Raw genomic sequence first — 19,331 nt, forward strand, 5'->3', positions numbered from 1 at the left:
ATATTTTTGGTAGCACTAGGGAACCTGTGTATGTCCTAGTAAATAATCTGATCAATTAATCTATAAACTGCAGACAGAGGAAAACTATAATGAATATAATGAGCTCATGATATCAGATGTATCGTAATACTATACAGTTTCTAGAGACTTAATATCACAGTAAGGGCACAGACAAACTAGTGTAGTTTTAATTTACTTCTTTACCACATTTTAGTAAAGCAGTAATAAGACATTTTTTTATACACCCCTCAACCAGGGTTTTTTTTACCCTCTCGGTAATTTGTCAATATGCATATGACAGAAAATACCCAAAAGTGACACCATTCTAAAAACTGCATCCCTCAAGGTGCTCAAAACGACATTCAAGAAGTTTAGTAACCCTCCAGGTGTTTCACAGGAATTAATGGAATGTGGAAGGAAATTTTTAGTTTCACAACAGGAGAAAATGGACCCCAAAATTTGTTGTGCATTTTCTCTTAAGCATGCTGATATCCCATGTAGGGGGAAACAACTGTTTGGGCGCATGGCAGGGCTCAGAAGAAAAGGATCGCCATTTGACTTTTTAAATGTAAAATTTGCTGGAATAATTAGCGGACGCCATGTCGCGATTGGAGAGCCCCTGATGTGCCTAAACAGTGGAAACACCCCACAAGTGACACCATTTTGGAACCTAGACCCCTCAAGGAACCTATCTAGAAGTATGGTGAGCACCATGTTCTTCACAGAAGTTTATAATGTTGAGCCGTGAAAATATAGAAAATCTAATTTTTCCCACAAAAATGTTTTTTTGCCCCACATTTTGCTTCTTCAAAAGGGTAACAAGAAAAATTGCACCACACAATTTGTTGTGCAATTTCCCCTGAGTATGCAGATACCCCATATGTGGGGGACAACTACTCTTTGGGCGTACGACACGGCTCAGAAAGGAAGGAATGATGTTTCTTTGATGGAATGGTCTGCAGGTGTCATGTCATGTTTGTAGAACTCCTGATGTGCCTGAACAGAGGAAAACCTCCACAAGTGAACCAATTTTGGAAACTAGATCCCTTAAGGAATTTATCTACCTTATTATTTGGACTATAAAATGCATTTTTTTAACAAAAAAAACTCGTTAAAAAGTGTGTGCGTCTTATAGTCCGGAGGCAGCTTCCTGTGATGGAGGAGGAAGCTGACACCGCATCCTCCCCAATCACAGAAACCGGAGGCTGCAGCAGCTGAGCAGCTGAAGGACCTTCTGCAACAGTAATTTCAAGATCTTTCAGGTCTGCGAGTGTCATGTCGCATTTGGAGAGCCCATGATTTGCCTAAACAGTGAAAAACTTCCACAAGTGACCTCTTTTTGGAAACCTGACCCCTCAGGGAACTTATCTGGATGTGTGGTGAGCACATTGAAACCACAGGTGCTTCACAAAATTTTACAACGCTAATCTGTGAAAATGAAAAAAATATATTTTTCCCACAAAAATGTTGTTTTAGCCCCAATTTTTTTCATTTTCACAAGGATAGCAGGAAAAAATGGACCCCAAAATTTGTTGTGTAATTTCTCCTGAGTACGCCGATACCCCATATGTGGAAGAAAACTACTTTTGAGGCGCAGTGCAAAGCTCAGAAGGGAAAAAGTGCCATATTGGAGTTCAGATTTTGCTGGACTAGTTTGAGGGTGCCATATCACAGAGCCCCTGAGGTGCCAGAACAATAGAACCTCCCCCATAAGAGACCCCATTTTACAAACTAAACCTCTCAATGAATCAATCTAGGGGTGCAGTGATCATATTGACACCACAGGGGGGGGCACAGAATTTTATACTATTGGGCAGTGAAGAAAAAATAATATTTTTCCCACTAAAATTTTGTTTTAGTCCTAGATTTTACATTTTCACACTGGGAAATGGATAAAAATGGCACCAAAATTAATCGCACAATTTCTGCTCAATGTAGAAATACCCCATATGTGGCTGTACAGTACTGCTTAGCCACACGGCGAGACTCGGGAAGGACGGAGCGCTATTTGCCTCCTAGAGCAAAGGACTCCATATACAAAGCCCCTAAGTGCTAGAAGAACAGAATCCCCCCTCAAGTGATCCCATTTTGGAAAATATATCCCTTTGGGAATTTATCTACAGGTGTAGTGAAGACTTTGACTCCATGGGTGTTTTCCAGAAACAAGCAGCAGTGGATGTTGCTGAGTGAAAATTGCAAACTGCCGTTGTAGTACCCAGTACATAGTAGTTCCTGTACATAGTGCCCAGCTCATGCTTCTGAAGACATGCAGCAGTTAATTAGGCGGACTCTCATCGCTACAGAAATGCCAAACATATGGACGCTAACTGCGGTTTGGGCACACTGTGGTGCTCAGAAGGGAGGGGAGCATTTGCATTAGGGAGAGTAGAATTTGCTGAATTTCTTTTGGGGGACGAGGAGCCATTTTCACTTTTCCAGAACCTCTCTGCTACCAGTAATGTGGTTAGTCCCTCATTATATGGGAACTATTGGCAGTGAGACGTCAAACTAGTAGGAGACGCCCTCTAGTGGACGTGTTCATTATCAATGAATATAGGTGATACCATGGAAAAGATAATATAGTTTCTCTCACTGGTGACAAATTAATAAATTAGAACTAGTGATGAGCGAGTATGTTCTGTTAACCCTTTCAGCTAGTACCGAGTATCTTCAGCGTGCTCGGTGTTATGTTAAAATCACTCCTGTGTGCATGATTTGCAACTGCTTGACAGCTTTAATACATGTGAGAAATGGCTGCTTCTTAAGCATTCTTCACATATATTAAAGCTGTCAAACAGTGGCAAATCATGCACACGGGAGTGATTTTAACATTAGTCTGAGCATGCTGAAGATACTAGGTGCTCGCTCGAGCATGCTCGCTCATCTCGAGTAACGAGCATGCTCGCTCATCTCAAGTAACGAGCATGCTCACTCATCTCGAGTAACGAGCATGCTCGCGCATCTCGAGTAATGAGCATGCTCGCTCATCACTAATTAGAACGTGTCAGTAAGAAGATAGATAGCATTCATCTTGAGACAAGTAGAAGCGCAAGGAAGCGCGAAACGGCCGTCATCCACAATATGTTCCACTTACTCCCCAGCTCTTAGGTTTTAAAGTGATGAAATAAAGACTGGTATTTTTACAGTCGGTGAGTGCTATCTATCCTCTTACTGACACAGAGGATTGCTCACTGATTCCATTGAGATATGCACCCGACTTGCGTGGGATGAGGTGTCCTGGCTGCTTTTGTAACATTGCTGCTTAAAGGGGTTGTTCGGTACTTTTAAAAAAATGCCAGTGTGTTTTAATGATAAATACAACCTTCCTTTTAATTACCTCGCGCTGCTGATACTGCCTGTGAGCAGGTGGCCGCTCACAGTCAGCACATGACCCCACGCTGACGTCACGACAAGAGAGGCGTGACTCAGCGCTGGGGTCCCCGCGGTGGCTGCTGGGTTGTGGGCGGAGTTATTCCCCTGCGTCACACCCAGCATCCACCGCACGCTTTCCCAGTGAATGAGAGCGCGTGGTGGAAGCCAGGTGTGACCCAGCAGCCACTGGTGGAACGCGGAAGAGGGACCCCTGGCTGCAGCCGCAACTTGTCGTGACATCAGCGGATGTCAGCGCCGGCTGCAGCCGGGGGTCACGTGCTGCCTGAAAGCGGCCACCATTAGCGCCGCTCACAGGCAGTATCAGCAGCGCAAGGTAATTGAAATACACAGGTGCCGGCTTTTTGTCTTTATCTCCGATAATAAATTAGAACACTTTACAACACTTTACATCAAGACCATATAAAGACCACACATTCATTGTAATTTTAAAATTGCACAAATTTTCTTTTATGGTTATTGGTAAATATATATATATTAATAGAGAATCTTGAGTTGAGGGATTATTTGATTATGGCAATTAGTTAATAAATTACTAATACCCTATGCTGATTCCAAGAACAGTTGAGGTGTTGCTGTCAGATTATCCTGAGACATAAAACTACACAAAGCAAATGGAAGACATTTATTAGCATCCTGAATAGGACCTGTGCACAATATATATCCTATGGGAATAAACATGCTAGAAATAGGAGGAAACCACTATGGCTAAATAGAGCTGTAAGGGGCGCAATAAGTGACAAAAAGAAAGCATTTAGAGTACTAAAGCAAGTAGGTAGTGATGAGGCATTAAATAAATACAGAAAATTAAATAAATTCTGTAAAAACTAAATCAAGGCAGCAAAGATTGAGACAGAGAGACTCATTGCCAGAGAAAGTAAAAATAACCCCAAAATATTCTTTAACTAGATAAATAGTAAAAAACTAAAAAATGATAGTGTTTGCCCCCTTAAAAATAGTCTGGGTGAAATGGTGGATGTGGATGAGGAAAAAGCGAATATGCCAAATGATTTTTTTTCAACCGTATTTACACAAGAAAATTGCATGACAGAAAACATGATTAGTGATGCCAAAAATTCTCCATTAAAAGTCACTTGCTTAACCCAGCAGGAAGTACGGCGGCCAGTGGCATCCGCCAATGGCGGCAGGCCAAGCGACTGCTATGGGGCCCGTGAGTTGGGGGGGCCCCATAGCAGTCCCCCCCTCCTTCACTCACCGCTCAGCTGCTTGATTGCCGCCGCCGCCTCCCACCGGCACTGTCTTCAGGCATGGCAGTGCGCTGTGTGGCTGTGTATTGTAGTAATGACACGGCAGGGCCGACACTGCGCTTTTAATTGTGCTTGTGTCGCCCCTGCCGTCGCCCCTGATGAAGGCAGGCCCCGAGGGGGTTCCTGACGAAGGGAGGCCCCGATGGGGGCCCTGATGAAGAGAGGCCCCAAGGGGGGCCCTGATGAAGTGCCGTCAATTAAGCAGCGCCGGTGGAGCAGGAGGGGGGCCCTGATGAAGTGCCAGCAATCAAACACCGCCGGAGGTCCTCCCTGCGGAGATGTTGGGGAAGCGTTGTGGGCCCCAACGGCGAGTGGACCGCTCGGATGGTCCAGGGCCTGTGATGGCCATCAGACAAGCCGGCGGCCCTGCACAGCTGGACTGGACACAGGCTTGTCGCCAGATTCACCAATCCCCATATTAAGTATATTTCTAATGTGTCTTGTGTGTATGTCAGTGTGTATGACTGTGTGTGTGTGTGTATATATATATATATATATATATATATATATATATATATGTCTGTTTTATGTGTTTTTAAGAATGTGTTCAAATATGTACGTATGTCTGTATGTGTAGTTATCTGTGTATCTGTTTGTGTATGTGCATGTCTGCTTACCGTGTGCACGCGCATGTCTGCGTAACGTGCGCGCATGTCTGCGTACCGTGTGCGCGCGCGCATGTCTGCGTACCGTGGGCGCGCGCGCATGTCTGCGTACCGTGTGCGCGCGCGAGCATGTCTGCGTACCGTGTGCGCGCGCGCGGCACCGTGTGCGAGCGTGCATGTCTGCGTACCGTGTGCGCGCGCGCATGTCTGCGTACCGTGTGCGCGCGCATGTCTGCGTACCGTGTGCGCGGGCATGTCTGCGTACCGTGTGCGCGCGCATGTCTGCATACCGTGTGCGTGCGCATGTCTGCGTACCGTGCACACGTGCGCATGTCTGCGTACCGTGTGCGCATGTCTGTGTACTGTGTGCGCGCGTGCGCATGTCTGCGTACTGTGTGCGCGCATGTGTGTGTGCGCATGTCTGCGTACAGTGTGCGCGCGCATGTCTGCGTACTGTGTGTGTGCATGTCTGCGTACCGTGTGTGCGCATGTCTGCGTACCGTGCGCGCATGTCTGCGTACCGTGTGCGCGCGCATGTCTGCGTACCGTGTGCGCATGTCTGCGTACCGTGTGCGCATGTCTGCGTACTGTGTGCGCGCGTTCGCATGTCTGCGTACTGTGTGCGCATGTCTGCGTACTGTGTGCGCGCGTGCGCATGTCTGCGTACTGTGTGTGTGCATGTCTGCGTACTGTGTGCGCGCGCATGTCTGCATACTGTGTGTGTGCATGTCTGCGTACCGTGTGCACGCGCATGTCTGTGTACCGTGTGCGCGCATGTCTGCGTACCGTGTGCGAGCGCATGTCTGCGTACCGTGTGCGCGCGCATGTCTGAGTACCGTGTGCGAGCACGCATGTCTGCGTACCGTGTGCGAGCACGCATGTCTGCGTACTGTGTGCGCGCGTGCGCATGTCTGCATACTGTGTGTGTGCGCATGTCTGCGTACTGTGTGTGCGCTTGTTTGCGTACTGTGTGTGCGCATGTCTGCGTACCGTGTGCGCGCACGCATGTCTGCGTACCGTGTGCGCGCGTGCGCATGTCTGCGTACTGTGTGTGTGCGCATGTCTGGGTACTGTATGTGTGCATGTCTGCGTACTGTATGTGTGTGCGCGTGTCTGCGTACTGTGAGTGTGTGCATATCTGCGTACTGTGTGTGTGCGCATATCTGCGTACTGTGTGTGTGCGCATGTCTGCGTAATGTGTGTGTGCGTGTCTGCGTAATGTGTGCGTGTGCATGTTTGCATACAGTATATGAAGGATGAGGGGACAGCCTGGGCCCTGTGTACTATACCTATATTTCTCTACGGTATCTGTGCATCATGAATGGTGTATGTATTAAAAGGCCCACTGAGACTCTTTCGCCCGGGGCCCACGAAAATCTGGAGTCGGCCCTGGTTGATAGCAATGATGGAGGAGGGAACGTCATGTGACACTCTCTCTCCCATCATTCCTCCTCTGCGTCTGACGCAGCGGCGTGATGACGCTCCACGCTGTTCGACAGTGGAGCTGGCAGCTACTGAGGTGATGACACAGACGCGCTGCAGAGACTGAAGCAGTGGGGAACGAGGAGCGGTAAGTATGTATTTATTTATAAATCAGTGAATACTGATAAAACTGGTGGACTGGGGGCTGCATTTTACCCTATAGTGGGGGGAAGCTGCATTTTACCCTATGGGGGGCTGCATTATACTGCGTACAGGACCATGGGGTGCATTATACTGTGTTGAGGACCATGGGGAGTGCATTATACTGCGTGGAGGACCATGGGGAGTTCATTACACTGTCGCATTATACTGCATACAGGACCATGGAGAGAGCATTATACCGTGTGGAGGACCATGGCGAGTGCATTATACCGCGTGGAGGACCATGGCGAGTGCATTATACAGCGTGGAGGACCATGGCGAGTGCATTATACCGCGTGGAGGACCATGGCGAGTGCATTATACCGCGTGGAGGACCATGGCGAGTGCATTATACCGCGTGAAGGACCATGGCGAGTGCATTATACCGCGTGGAGGACCATGGCGAGTGCATTATGTAACATACCTGGCGGCGTCCTTGCATAGTGGTCCATCTCCCACTGTGCAAGAGCGCGCACTTGATCTCCAGTCCAGTTTGCTAGCCTGGCTTCCCTCCATGCTGTCTGTTTGCCTCTGTGTCTGCTGCTTAAGGGCGGCACCCGATCACTTCCTGCTTTTTGTACCTGCTGCAGGCACACCCCTTGTGCGTCCTCAGCCTATTGCTGTCTGCCATCTGGTATTTAACCCAGCTGCTCCAATGAATCCCTGCCTGAGCATTGTGTTCTATCAGTTGGCCTTTGGTCACTGATATGCCAGGTCCCGTTTATGTTTCCTGCCTTCGGTATCAGTTCCCGTGTCTGAACTGTGTCCTGTCTGTATTATCTTCTAGCTTGTTGTCTTCTGCCTATCCTGGAGGCTGTATTTCCAGGCCTGTGTGAACTCGCTCCTGCCTGTTCGTTCCGCCTTCTAGGGACCGCATACCTAGACCCGCTCCTGTATCTTGCTGCTGTGTCTGTTCTTGTCTGAATACTCTCCTAGCCTGTTTTGTTTTTCTCTATGTTCGTACTTTCCCTTTTTTCTGCAGAGTCTGAACTCGTACCTAACTCCTGCTCGTTGTCACTGTACTTCCGTTTGTGAGTTTGTGGTCCACTCGCTACTTCTCTGCAAGTACCCTGTGGGTATCTGGTTCTGCCTTTCCCTTCTAGTCTGTTCCGTGTGTACAGAGCCCTGTCCCCACCGCGTCTGCGGTTTTCGCTTTGCTCAGCTCTGTCCACCGCGTCTGCGGTTTTCGCTTTGCTCAGCTCTGTCCACCGCGTCTGCGGTTTTCGCTTTGCTCAGCTCTGTCCACCGCGTCTGCGGTTTTCGCTTTGCTCAGCTCTGTCCACCGCGTCTGCGGTTTTCGCTTTGCTCAGCTCTGTCCACCACGTCTGCGGTTTCAAATTTGTCTCCCAGTCTGTACTGGACCCTACCCAGCCTGCGCCCTAGTCTGCCTGTTCCTGTATTCCCCGGTGTGGGTCAACAGCCGTGTCCGGAGTCTGACCTGGAGTAGACCCTGGTTCCTCTGCTCGGTTCCTCCCTGGTGCACTGGCGTCGTATGCCGTTGTGCGACCTTGGTCGGATCGGGCAGATACTTAGTTATGCCCCTCCAGGCACTCTCCGGTTCATGGCACAGTGGAATCACTACATAAACACGCACACGCCAGTCAGTCCGGGCGTGTGCATTACACATTATACCGCGTGGAGGACCATGGCGAGTGCATTATACCGCGTAGAGGACCATGACGAGTGTCTTATACAGCGTGGAGGACCATGACGAGTGTCTTATACCGCGTGGAGGACCATGACGAGTGTCTTATACCGTGTGGAGGACCATGACGAGTGTCTTATACCGCGTGGAGGACCATGACGAGTGTCTTATACCGCGTGGAGGACCATGACGAGTGTCTTATACCGTGTGGAGGACCATGGCGAGTGGAGTGTCTTATACCGTGTGGAGGACCATAGCGAGTGCATTATACTGTGTGGAGGACCATGGCGAGTGCATTATACTGTATACAGGACCATGGGGAGAGCATTATACTGCGTGGAGGACCATGGGGAGTTCATTATACTGCGTGGAGGACCATGGGGAGTTCATTATACTGCGTGGAGGATCATGGCGAGTGCATTATACTGCGTGGAGGACCATGGAGAGTGTCTTATACTGTGTGGAGGACCATGGCGAGTGTATTATACTGTGTGGAGGACCATGGCGAGTGCATTATACTGTGTGGAGGACCATGGTGAGTGTCTTATACTATGTGGAGGACCATGGTGAGTGTCTTATACTGAGTGGAGGACCATGGTGAGTGCATTATACTGTATGGAGGATCATGGCGAGTGCATTATACTGTGTGAAGGACCATGGCGAGTGCCTTATAATGTATGGAGGACCATGGCGAGTGCATTATACTCTCTGGAGTGTGGAGAGGTGTGGGGCCATTATATTGTATGTAGGCCCATTATACTGCATGGAGGGCTGTGTGGGGGTCACAGTTGGGGGATCATACTGTGTTGGGGTCACCATACTTTGCCTTGGGAGTTGAGGTGGGGTACAATAGGGTCATTATACTGTGAATGTGGAGGAATTCACCATGGGGGTATCATACTGTGTTTGTGGACACTTTTGTTGGCATTGTTGGCATCACACTTTATGGGGCAATGAAAAAGGAATCTAGGACTTCAGCAGGAGGAAAATTACTATGTAAAGGCTGCAAAGTTGTGAGATCTGCTCTTCTGTGACCCCGACAATTATTTACTTTTTTTTGGGGGGGGGGGCCCAATTAGAACTTCTGCTATGGGGCCCCATGATTCCTATGTGCGCCCCTGATGGCGGTGTCTAAAAATCACTAAAGTTGACAAATCCCCGGGCCCGGATGGGATACACCCGCGAGTACTGCAGGAATTAAGTAACGTCATAGATAGACCATTATTTTTAATCCTTAAAGATTCCATAATAACAGGGTTTGTACCATAGGACTGGCGTATAGGAAATGTGGTGCCAATATTCAAAAAGGGGACAAAAACCAAACTTGGAAATTATAGGCCAGTAAGCTTAACCTCTACTGTGGGTAAAATCCTGGAGGGTTTCATAAGAGATGCTATACTAGAGTATCTGAAGAAGAATAACCTCATGACCCAATATCAACATGGGTTTACGAGGGACCGTTCCTGTCAAACTAATCTGATCAGTTTTTATGAGGAGGCAAGTTCTGGACTGGACCAAGGAAATGTAGTGGATGTTGTGTATATGGACTTTTCAAAAGCTTTTGATACGGTTCCACACAAAAGGTTGATACATAAAATGAGAACAATGGGGATAGGGGAAAATATATGTATGTGGGTTAAGAATTGGCTCAGTGATAGGAAACAAAGGGTGGTTATTAATGGAACACACTGAGACTGGGTCTCAGTTAACAGTGGGGTACCACAGGGGTCAGTATTGGGCCCCCTTCTTTTTAACATATTTATTAATGACCTTGTAGGGGGCATACAGAGTAGTTTTTCAATATTTGCAGATGACACTAAACTCTGCAGGGTAATCAATACAGAGGAGGACAATTTTATATTACAGGAGGATCTATGTAAACTAGAAGCTTGGGCTGATAAATGGCAAATGAACTTTAATGGGGATAAATGTAAGGTAATGCACTTTTGGGCAGAGGAAATAAAATGTATAATTATATGCTTAATTGTAAAACACTGAGCAAAACGGTCACTGAAAAAGACCTGGGTGTATTGGTGGACGACAAGCTCACGTTTGGTGGCCAGTGTCAGGCAGCTGCTGCAAAGTACTGAGACGGGGACAACGGGGCATCTTCTACGTCTGGAGGAAAGAAGGTTTAATCATAATCACAGACGCGGATTCTTTACTGTAAGAGCAGTGAGACTATGGAACTCTCTGCCACATGATGTTGTACTGAGTGATTCACTACTAAAATTTAAGAAGGGCATGGATGCCTTTCTTGAAAAGTATAATATTACAGGTTATATATACTAGATTCCTTGATAGGGCGTTGATCCAGGGAACTAGTCTGATTGTCGTATGGAGTCAGGAAGGAATTTTTTCCCCAATGTGGAGCTTAGTGTTTGCCACATGTTTTTTTTTGCCTTCCTCTGGATCAACATGTTAGGCTATGGGTTGAACTAGATGGACTTAGTCTTCCTTCAACCTTAAAAACTATGTTACTATGACACCCGGCGGCAATAGTGCGGCACAGCTCCTGTGCACGCAAAATCGCATGGGCATATCTATACATCCAAGGTCGGTAAGATCTTACCGACCTGGATGTATGGATAAGTCCAATGTCGTGAAGAAGTTAAAGGGTGATGAGCAAGGCAATCCCTGGGATCTGGAAAATGGGGTATATAGCACCAAGTTTGTTTGTGGTGGCCATCTTTTGAGCTGCCAGGTGACCATGAACCGTGCCCCAATACATTGTGTCTGCAAACTACTCCAACAAAATCTGCATTCCTAATAACTAAATGGCGCATCTTCCTTTCTTAACCTGCCATGTGCCCAGACAGTAGTGTACAACCGTATATAGTGTATTGTCGGATTTGGCTGCGTAATGCATTCCAACAGCAGGAAGACTGTGTTCTGAGTGGGTGGAGTGCGTTCCAGAACAGGGGAGTTTGCGTTCCACTGTGGGATGAGGGATGGAGGCCGTGCAGGACTATAGGACAAAAGAATAATAAGCCTGGAAATATCACAGGAGGCGAACAGGTGTAAGTGGATCAGCCTGTGAGCAGTGGAGGATGATGATCAGTGATTAAAATAAGGAGAAGCCGTTCTGCAACATAAAGAATACAAAATAAATACCAGGATAATGAAAGAAAATTAATCTCCCTTAAATGACATGCAAATACTGTATCTCAAAACACATATATGTACACTCCAACAGTGAAAAACTCAAGGTTAACAAGAACAATGTGGTACATCTTATGCAGTTCTCCCATCACAGGAATGACAATAAATTATAATCCATATTGAGCCCCCTGGGGGTAAGAGTTTGAAGTTCATGGATCCAAAAGGCCTCCCTTATCTTCAGTAGGCGTACAAGGTCACCTCCGCGTGTAGGGGGAAGCACCAGTTCAATGACCTGGAACTTGAGTTGAGATACTTATTATACAGTGTAAGGCGGCGGTGTTCACACAGTGCAGTAACTGAGGCAGTGACCCAAGCAAGTCCAACATAAGCAGCTTTTATTCAGCAGACTCACGGGTAAACAGAAAAGTCCTCCGGTTCGCAGCCGGGTTAACACAAGTCCATAACAACGGGCTCAGAGCCTGACGGGTGCAGAGCCTTCCCAGGCATGGGTTCAGCTACTCACAGGTCCACCAAGCTTTCCTGCTATGCTCCTAGCAGGTTCCAACACTGAACAACACTAATCCTTAATGTAGGGTTTTTAAAGGACCTGTGGCAAGAGCCACTGGAAAACCCGGGTTGGAGTGAGGAGGCCGCCCCACTGCCTTCCTGTAACCTCCTCTAAGAAATGAAGGCCCTGCCGGGTTTTACTTAATCTGCCTTAGCCAGATAGCCTGACCAGGTCCATGCTCACCTTCATTCCTGCATTGCAGCCGCAGCTGTGTCTGTGACTGCAATGCACTCCAATGGGTTTAATAGGTCTCTGCACATATTCTGGGGATATATTCCGTCCCTCGTATACGATCCCAGTCACTGCCTCACAACAGCTATTATGTGCACTCTATTGTAATGTTTTGGATTTTCAGATGATTATGAATTTCAGAAATACCTTATGACAGTTTGTTTCTAGTACTTTTTATGCTTTTGTCTGATATATGTAGTTTTTATTTTTATGTGTTTAAGCTGCAGTACACACTGATGAAGGTCTTAAGGACCAAAACGTTTGTACCTGTGTTGGACTAGTTAACTACTTTAAAATTATGCCTGTTTAAGTGCCAAGTTTCATTTGCCTTTTCAAAGGTTTTGGACCCTATTCCACCAGTGCTGCGGTTTTCTACACTATTATCTACTCCAGTACGTAAGCATGCTGAAGTGTCATGTCCTCTTCTACGTTCTCCAATATCATTGCACAATCTAACCTATCATGTGATTTCTTAAAAGTCCCCCCGTTGGAGATGCGAGGATGGAACTTGAAGCGAGAATTTAGCCACCTCCCCAGCATCGAGTTGCATTGTGCCACATTGACGGAATACTTGAGAGTATAAAGGATCCCAATGGGATTGATTCGTCCAACCCTGTATAGCGATTAGTCTGAGTACTGTTTGAAATTTGAACATATACTTAATAAATGCTCTTTCAATCTTATGACCCTAACAGTTGACTACTTACAGAAGGCTATTCTATCTATCAAGGAACAGGTAAAAAATATTGAGACTCAACTTGCTGCTACTATCTCTACAACAAAACTCAGCACTCTACAAAACAAAATCAAGACGAGCATCGACCAGCGTCAAAGAGATAAGGAGAGCAAGAAAAGGAATAAGTTTGCGAGAGATACCGAAGATTATGAGCAAGAATGGGTCTATAGATGGCAAAACAGATACACCTCAAGAAATTATGCTCCCAGATTTGCCAAATCCACTACAGATTCTTCTACCTCCAGTTCGGACACGGACAGGAGGGACCTTTTTATCACTTCTGCTCATTATTTAGGTCAACAAAAAAGATATTACCGATGCAGAAGACCAGAAGAGGTGGCCAACACAAGCGGAAACATGGACTTCATCCGAGTTATCTGCTCCCAGGCACAGCACAGTTGGTGGTAAATATCTCCTCTAGGACTTTGAGTATTGCACAACTTCCTGTACTACAAATGGGGTTATTTTTTGTCACTAACAAGTACAACATATTAAATCTTGATATGGAGTTACAATGTTTTTATCTCTCACTACGCCTTAGGACACACTAGGCAATACCTTTTCTATTCCCTCTACCCTCTCTGATATTAATACCTTCATCACGGCTGCCAGTCTCTGCCTACGCCCCAAAAGTTCATACAGTCCTCCACATGGCTTATACGCGCTCGAGACCTTCATTGGTTTTGTGGATAGTGCCTTTCAGGACTAAAGTTCCAAGGTAGATAAAGGGCTGCTTCATTACCAGTCCAATATTTCTCCCCTTAACAGTCAGGTCCTCAGAAGCCTTCAGGAAGAGAGCAATCTTATCATCAAACCGGCAGACAAAGGGGACGCCATAGTAGTGATGTATAAAGAGGATTATCTCCTGGAAGTCAATAGACAACTTAACGATAACTCCACATACCAACGACTACCCCATGACTCAACACATCAAGTCAGGACTGCAATAGCATCTGTGATGGAACATTTTCTCTCCAGAGGAGTGATTGATAGTAAGGCACATGATTTTCTCACTAAGCAACATCCCATCACACTTGCCTTTTATGTACTCCTCAAAATTCACAAAAGCCTTGACCATCCTCGCGGTCGTCCTATAGTAACCTCAACAGATTTGCTTCTTTCACCTTTAGCAATTTTCATAGACAAAATATTGACACCTTTAATTAAAAAAAAAGTCCCTCCTTTTTACTAGATACAGGAGCTTTTCTCAGTTTTATCACTGACCTAAAATGTGTCCCCCACTAAATGCATCTTGGTTTCTTTTGATATCAACAGCCTCTATACGGGCATTCCACACTACAAAGGTATACATGCTGTACACAGTCTGTTGCTTGAGTCACAGACAGATCATTGAACTTTGCATTGAACTCCTGACCTTAGTTCTTAACAAAAATTATTTCTTGTTCCAAGATACTTACTTCCTACAGACTAAAGGGACAGCAATGGGCTCTGACATGGCCCCCCTTATGCAAACTGTTATATGGCCACCTTCGAAGCCCAAATAGTTTACTCCAATCTATTCTTCCATACTCACTCCATCGCATGGAAACGTTACATCGATGACATTTTTTGCATATGCGGGGTGTCCACAGGAATCTATAAATGAGTTCTATGACCTTTTGAACTCCTCCTTGACAGACCTGCGCTTTACCATGACTCACAGATCTCATCAAATCAGTTTCCTGGATACCATGTTCCTCAAGGACTAACAAGGATTACTAATCACTGACATACACAAAACCTACCGATCGAAACGGTCACTTACACTTTTCGAGTAATCACTCTTTACAAATGAAATGGTCAATTCCAAAATCTCAGCTCCAGCGAGTAAATAGGATAGTGAGCAATGATCAATTACACTCAAATAGGCTACCGGAAATGTGCCACAAATTTGAGGAAAGGGGCTATCCCCCCTGAAATCCTACACCAACATAACACACCTTCAGCCCACACCCTTCTTAAATCCATGAACCGGATTCGGTTTGTCCACACTTACCATCCGTTTGCATACATTTTGCCCAAAACCATCCAGAAACATTGGAACATTCTACAAACCGCTTATCCCCACATCCCAGAGTTCCAATAATCATTTTTTCCGTGTTTCAAAAGGGCACCCAATCTCAAGGATTCACTAGTTCATGTCGACATGGGCCCCACACATACAGGGGTCAAACAACGTTTTTTACAAATTCCTAAGGGGGACCTTCCACTGCTTGCAGTGCCACCAATGGAACAACGACCTACATGGGAACACAAATTTACCATCCCATACCGGTAAACCAATACCCGGTCAAAGGGTATTTTACCTGTTACACCAACTTCATAGTATACCTCATTAAATGCCCTTGTGGTCTGGCATACATTGGTGAGAAGACACAACCACAAGCATAAGTCCACAATTAGATGTAAGAATCTACTACTACTCTTGCTACAACATTTTGTTACATTAGGCCATAACATATCTCAACTCAAGTTCCAGGTCATTGACCAGGTGCTTTCCCCTACACGAGGAGGTGAACGTGTACGCCTACTGAAGTAAGGGAGGCCTTTTGGATCCATGAACTTCAAACCCTTACCCCCAGGGGGCTCAATAGGGATTATGTTTTATTGTCATTCCTGTGATAATTTTAGAGAGAGCTGCACAAGTTGTACCACATTGTTGTCAGCCTTGAGTTTTTCACTGTTGGAGTGTACATATATGTGTTTTGAGATACAGTATTTGCATGTCATTTAAGGAATTTTCTTTCATTATCATGGTACTAATTTTGCTTTCTTTATGTTGCAGAACAGCTTCTCCTTATTTTAATCACTGATCATCATCCTCCATGGCCCACAGGCTGATCCACTTACACATGTTCACCTCCTGTCATATTTCCAGGCTTATTATTCTTTTGTCCTATAGTCCTGCACGGCGTCCATCCCTCATCACACAGTGAAACGCAAACTCCCCTGTTTTGGAACGCACTCCACCCACTCAGAACACCGTTGCTGTTGCAATGCATGACACAGTCTCTGACATGCACATCCTGCACAGTGGAACAAACGCTTGCCCTCAGTTTCTCCAGCCACGCCTCCTCCTAAGCCTTCAGGCAATCGATAGCGGCGCTCGACATGTCGTCATTTCCGGTGACATCACTGCTATCCAGACACCGCCTCCTATCACTTCAGTCCACATCTTGGAACGTTACACTAGCGTTTCACCCTGACTGGTCTCCTGGGACATTAGGTCCCGCCCTCTGACCACATATACTAGACTTTCTCCTCCCTTGACATGGCGACCTTAGGAACCAGCGGGGAATACTACATTCCACGCCTGTCATACCTCCTGCTCTCACAACTGGGTATGTTTCTACATACAGTGGGTACGGAAAGTATTCAGACCCCTTTAAATTTTTCACTTTTTGTTTCATTGCAGCCATTTGGTAAATTCTAAAAAGTTCATTTTTTTCTCATTAAAGTACACTCTGCACCCCATCTTGACTGAAAAAAAACAAATGTAGAATTTTTTGCAAATTAAAAAAGAAAATCTGAAATACACGGTCATAAGTATTGAGACCCTTTGCTCAGACACTCATATTTAAGTCACATGCTGTCCATTTCCTTGTGATCCTGCTTGAGATGGTTCTACTCCTTCATTGGAGTCCAGCTGTATTTAATTAAACTGATAGGGCTTGATTTGGAAAGGCACACACCTGTCTATATAAGACCTCACAGCTCACAGTGCATGTCGGACCAAATGAGAATCATGAGCTCAAAGGAACTGCCCAAGGAGCTCAGAGACAGAATTGTGGCAAGGCACAGATCTGGCCAAGGTTATAAAAGAATTTCTGCATTACTCAAGGATTATGGAGGCCACTGTGCTCTTAGGAACCTTAAATGGAAGATGTTTGGGACCACCAGAAGTCTCCCTAGACCTGGCCGTCCAGCCAAACTGAGCAATCGTGGGAGAAGAGCCTTGGTGAGAGAGGTAAAGAAGAACCCCAAGATCACTGTGGCTGAGCTCCAGAGATGCAGTGGGGAGATGGGAGAAAGTGCCACAAAGTCAACTATCACTGCAGCCCTCCACCAGTCGGGCCATTATGGCAGAGTGGCCCGACGGAAGCCTCTCCTCAGTGCAAGACATATGAAAGCCCGCATACAGTTTGCTCAAAACCTATGACTATGAGAAATAAGATTCTCTGGTCTGATGAGACAAAGATAGAATTTTTTGGTGATAATTCTAAGCGGTATGTGTGGAGAAAACCAGGCACTGCTCATCACCTGCCTAATACAATCCCAACAGTGCAATATGGTGGTGGCAGCGTCTTGCTGTGGGGGTGTTTTTCAGCTGCAGGCACAGGACGACTGGTTGCAATTGAAGGAAACATGAATGCGGCCAAGTACAGACATATCCTGGATGAAAACCTCTTCCAGAGTGCTCTGCACCTCAGGTTTGGCCAAAGGTTCACCTTCCAACAAGACAATGACCCTAAGCACACAGCTAAAATAACAAAGGAGTGGCTTCAGAACAACTATGTGACCATTCTTGACTGGCCCAGCCAGAGCCCTGACCTAAACGCAATTGAGCATCTTTGGAGAAACCTGAAAATGGCTGTCCACCAACGTTCACCCTCCAACCTGACGGAACTGGAGAGGATCTGTAAGGAAGAATGGCAGAGGATCCCCAAATCCAGGTGTGAAAAACTTGTTGCATCATTCCCAAGAAGACTCATGGCTGTACTAGCTCAAAAGGGGGCTTCTACTCAATACTGAGCAAAGGGTCTGAATACTTATGACCATGTGATATTTCAGTTTTTCTTTTTTAATAAATTTGCAAAAAATTTTACATTTCTGTTTTTTTCAGTCAAGATGGGGTGCAGAGTGGACTTTAATGAGAAAAAAATGAACTTTTTGGAATTTACCAAATGGCTGCAATGAAACAAAGAGTGAAAAATTTAAAGGGGTCTGAATACTTTCCGTACCCACTGTATATCTGCTGGTACCTATTGGATAATCCCTATGAGGCTGGTGTTCTTATGGCTGTTTGTCTCCCTAGATCCTGTCTATCCACTGAGACACTGTGTACTTCCTGCTTTCACCTTTAACTATATTCCTAGCAGTCTGGTAGGTCACACTTATTATACAGCCATTATGTGCACTCTATTGCAATGTTTTTGATTTTCAGATAATTATGAATTTCAGAAATACCTTATGACAGTTTGTTTCTAGTACTTTTTATGCTTTTGTCTGATATATGTAGTTTTTACTTTTATTTCTTTATGCTGCAGCACACACTGATGAAGGTCTTGAGGACCAAAACAATTGTACCTGTGTTGGACTGCAATTAAATACTTTAAAATTATGCCTGTTTGAGTGCCAAGTTTCATTTGCTTTTTGAATGGATTTGGACCCTACTTGCGCACCTATTCCACCAGTGTTGCGGTTTTCTACACTATTATCTGAGATGAATCTGTGACTTCTCTGCATTTAGTGGTCAGTACTCACCTGGGTAGTCATATGTAGGAATCTCCTCTTTACACCGCTCATCACCCCTCACATATGTCTCTGTAGTATTAATATGGGTCAGATCTTCACCCTGAAACAAATATTGTAAAAGTCACTGTAGAGTCGGAGTCTTTGCCTCCTGCCGGGCAGAGACGCCGATCCCCTCACAGCCTCGGTCCCGGCGTCTTCCGGCTCCCCTGCTGCATCTGCCCGGGGTGTGCGCAGCACGCGCAGTTCCCCGGACACTGTTCTTGCCGTCCTAAAGAGTCCCCAGCCAATGGCCCGGAGGACTGCTCCTATATTAGGCACCTCCTCGAAAATGGAGGTGCCGGTGCAAGGTTGTTGTTTGCGTGCTAACAGTCTCCTCAGCCCTCAGGTTCCAGTGCCCGCCAGCCTGTGTATCTGCTGTGCCCGTCTGTTTGTCTATCAGCCGTGCCCGCCTGCTTGTCTACCTGCATCACCTGTAGACAACCAACAGGAGATTAGACACATAAAATATAACTTTTATTCGAATATGCTAAAAAGGACTCAATAGTCACCACAACAACAAACACAAAAACAAGACAAAATGCCAGGGAACAGGGATAAGTCACACATCAGTCAGGAAGGATTACGGGCTCTATCTGTCCCTATTTTGTCCCTAAATTCTCTCCCTTCCTGACAGCGGAGGTTGGCACCC

At 46.0% G+C, this 19,331-nt stretch overlaps 1 protein-coding gene across 2 annotated transcripts in view; it reads right to left on the reverse strand.

The window, feature by feature from the left end:
* LOC141192324 (uncharacterized) overlaps positions 1-19,331 on the reverse strand; it is a 43,998-nt gene that overhangs the window by 13,902 nt on the left and 10,765 nt on the right. For both annotated transcript variants that reach the window (XM_073661815.1, XM_073661814.1), the window contains one exon: positions 18,653-18,743. In XM_073661815.1, coding sequence (XP_073517916.1) covers positions 18,653-18,743 — 91 coding nt within the window. The remainder of the gene's footprint in view (positions 1-18,652; positions 18,744-19,331) is intronic.

The sequence above is a fragment of the Phyllobates terribilis genome, unplaced genomic scaffold, assembly GCF_046119375.1.
Source record: "Phyllobates terribilis strain yellow unplaced genomic scaffold, ASM4611937v1 Scaffold_60__1_contigs__length_8166268, whole genome shotgun sequence".
NCBI lineage: Eukaryota > Metazoa > Chordata > Amphibia > Anura > Dendrobatidae > Phyllobates > Phyllobates terribilis.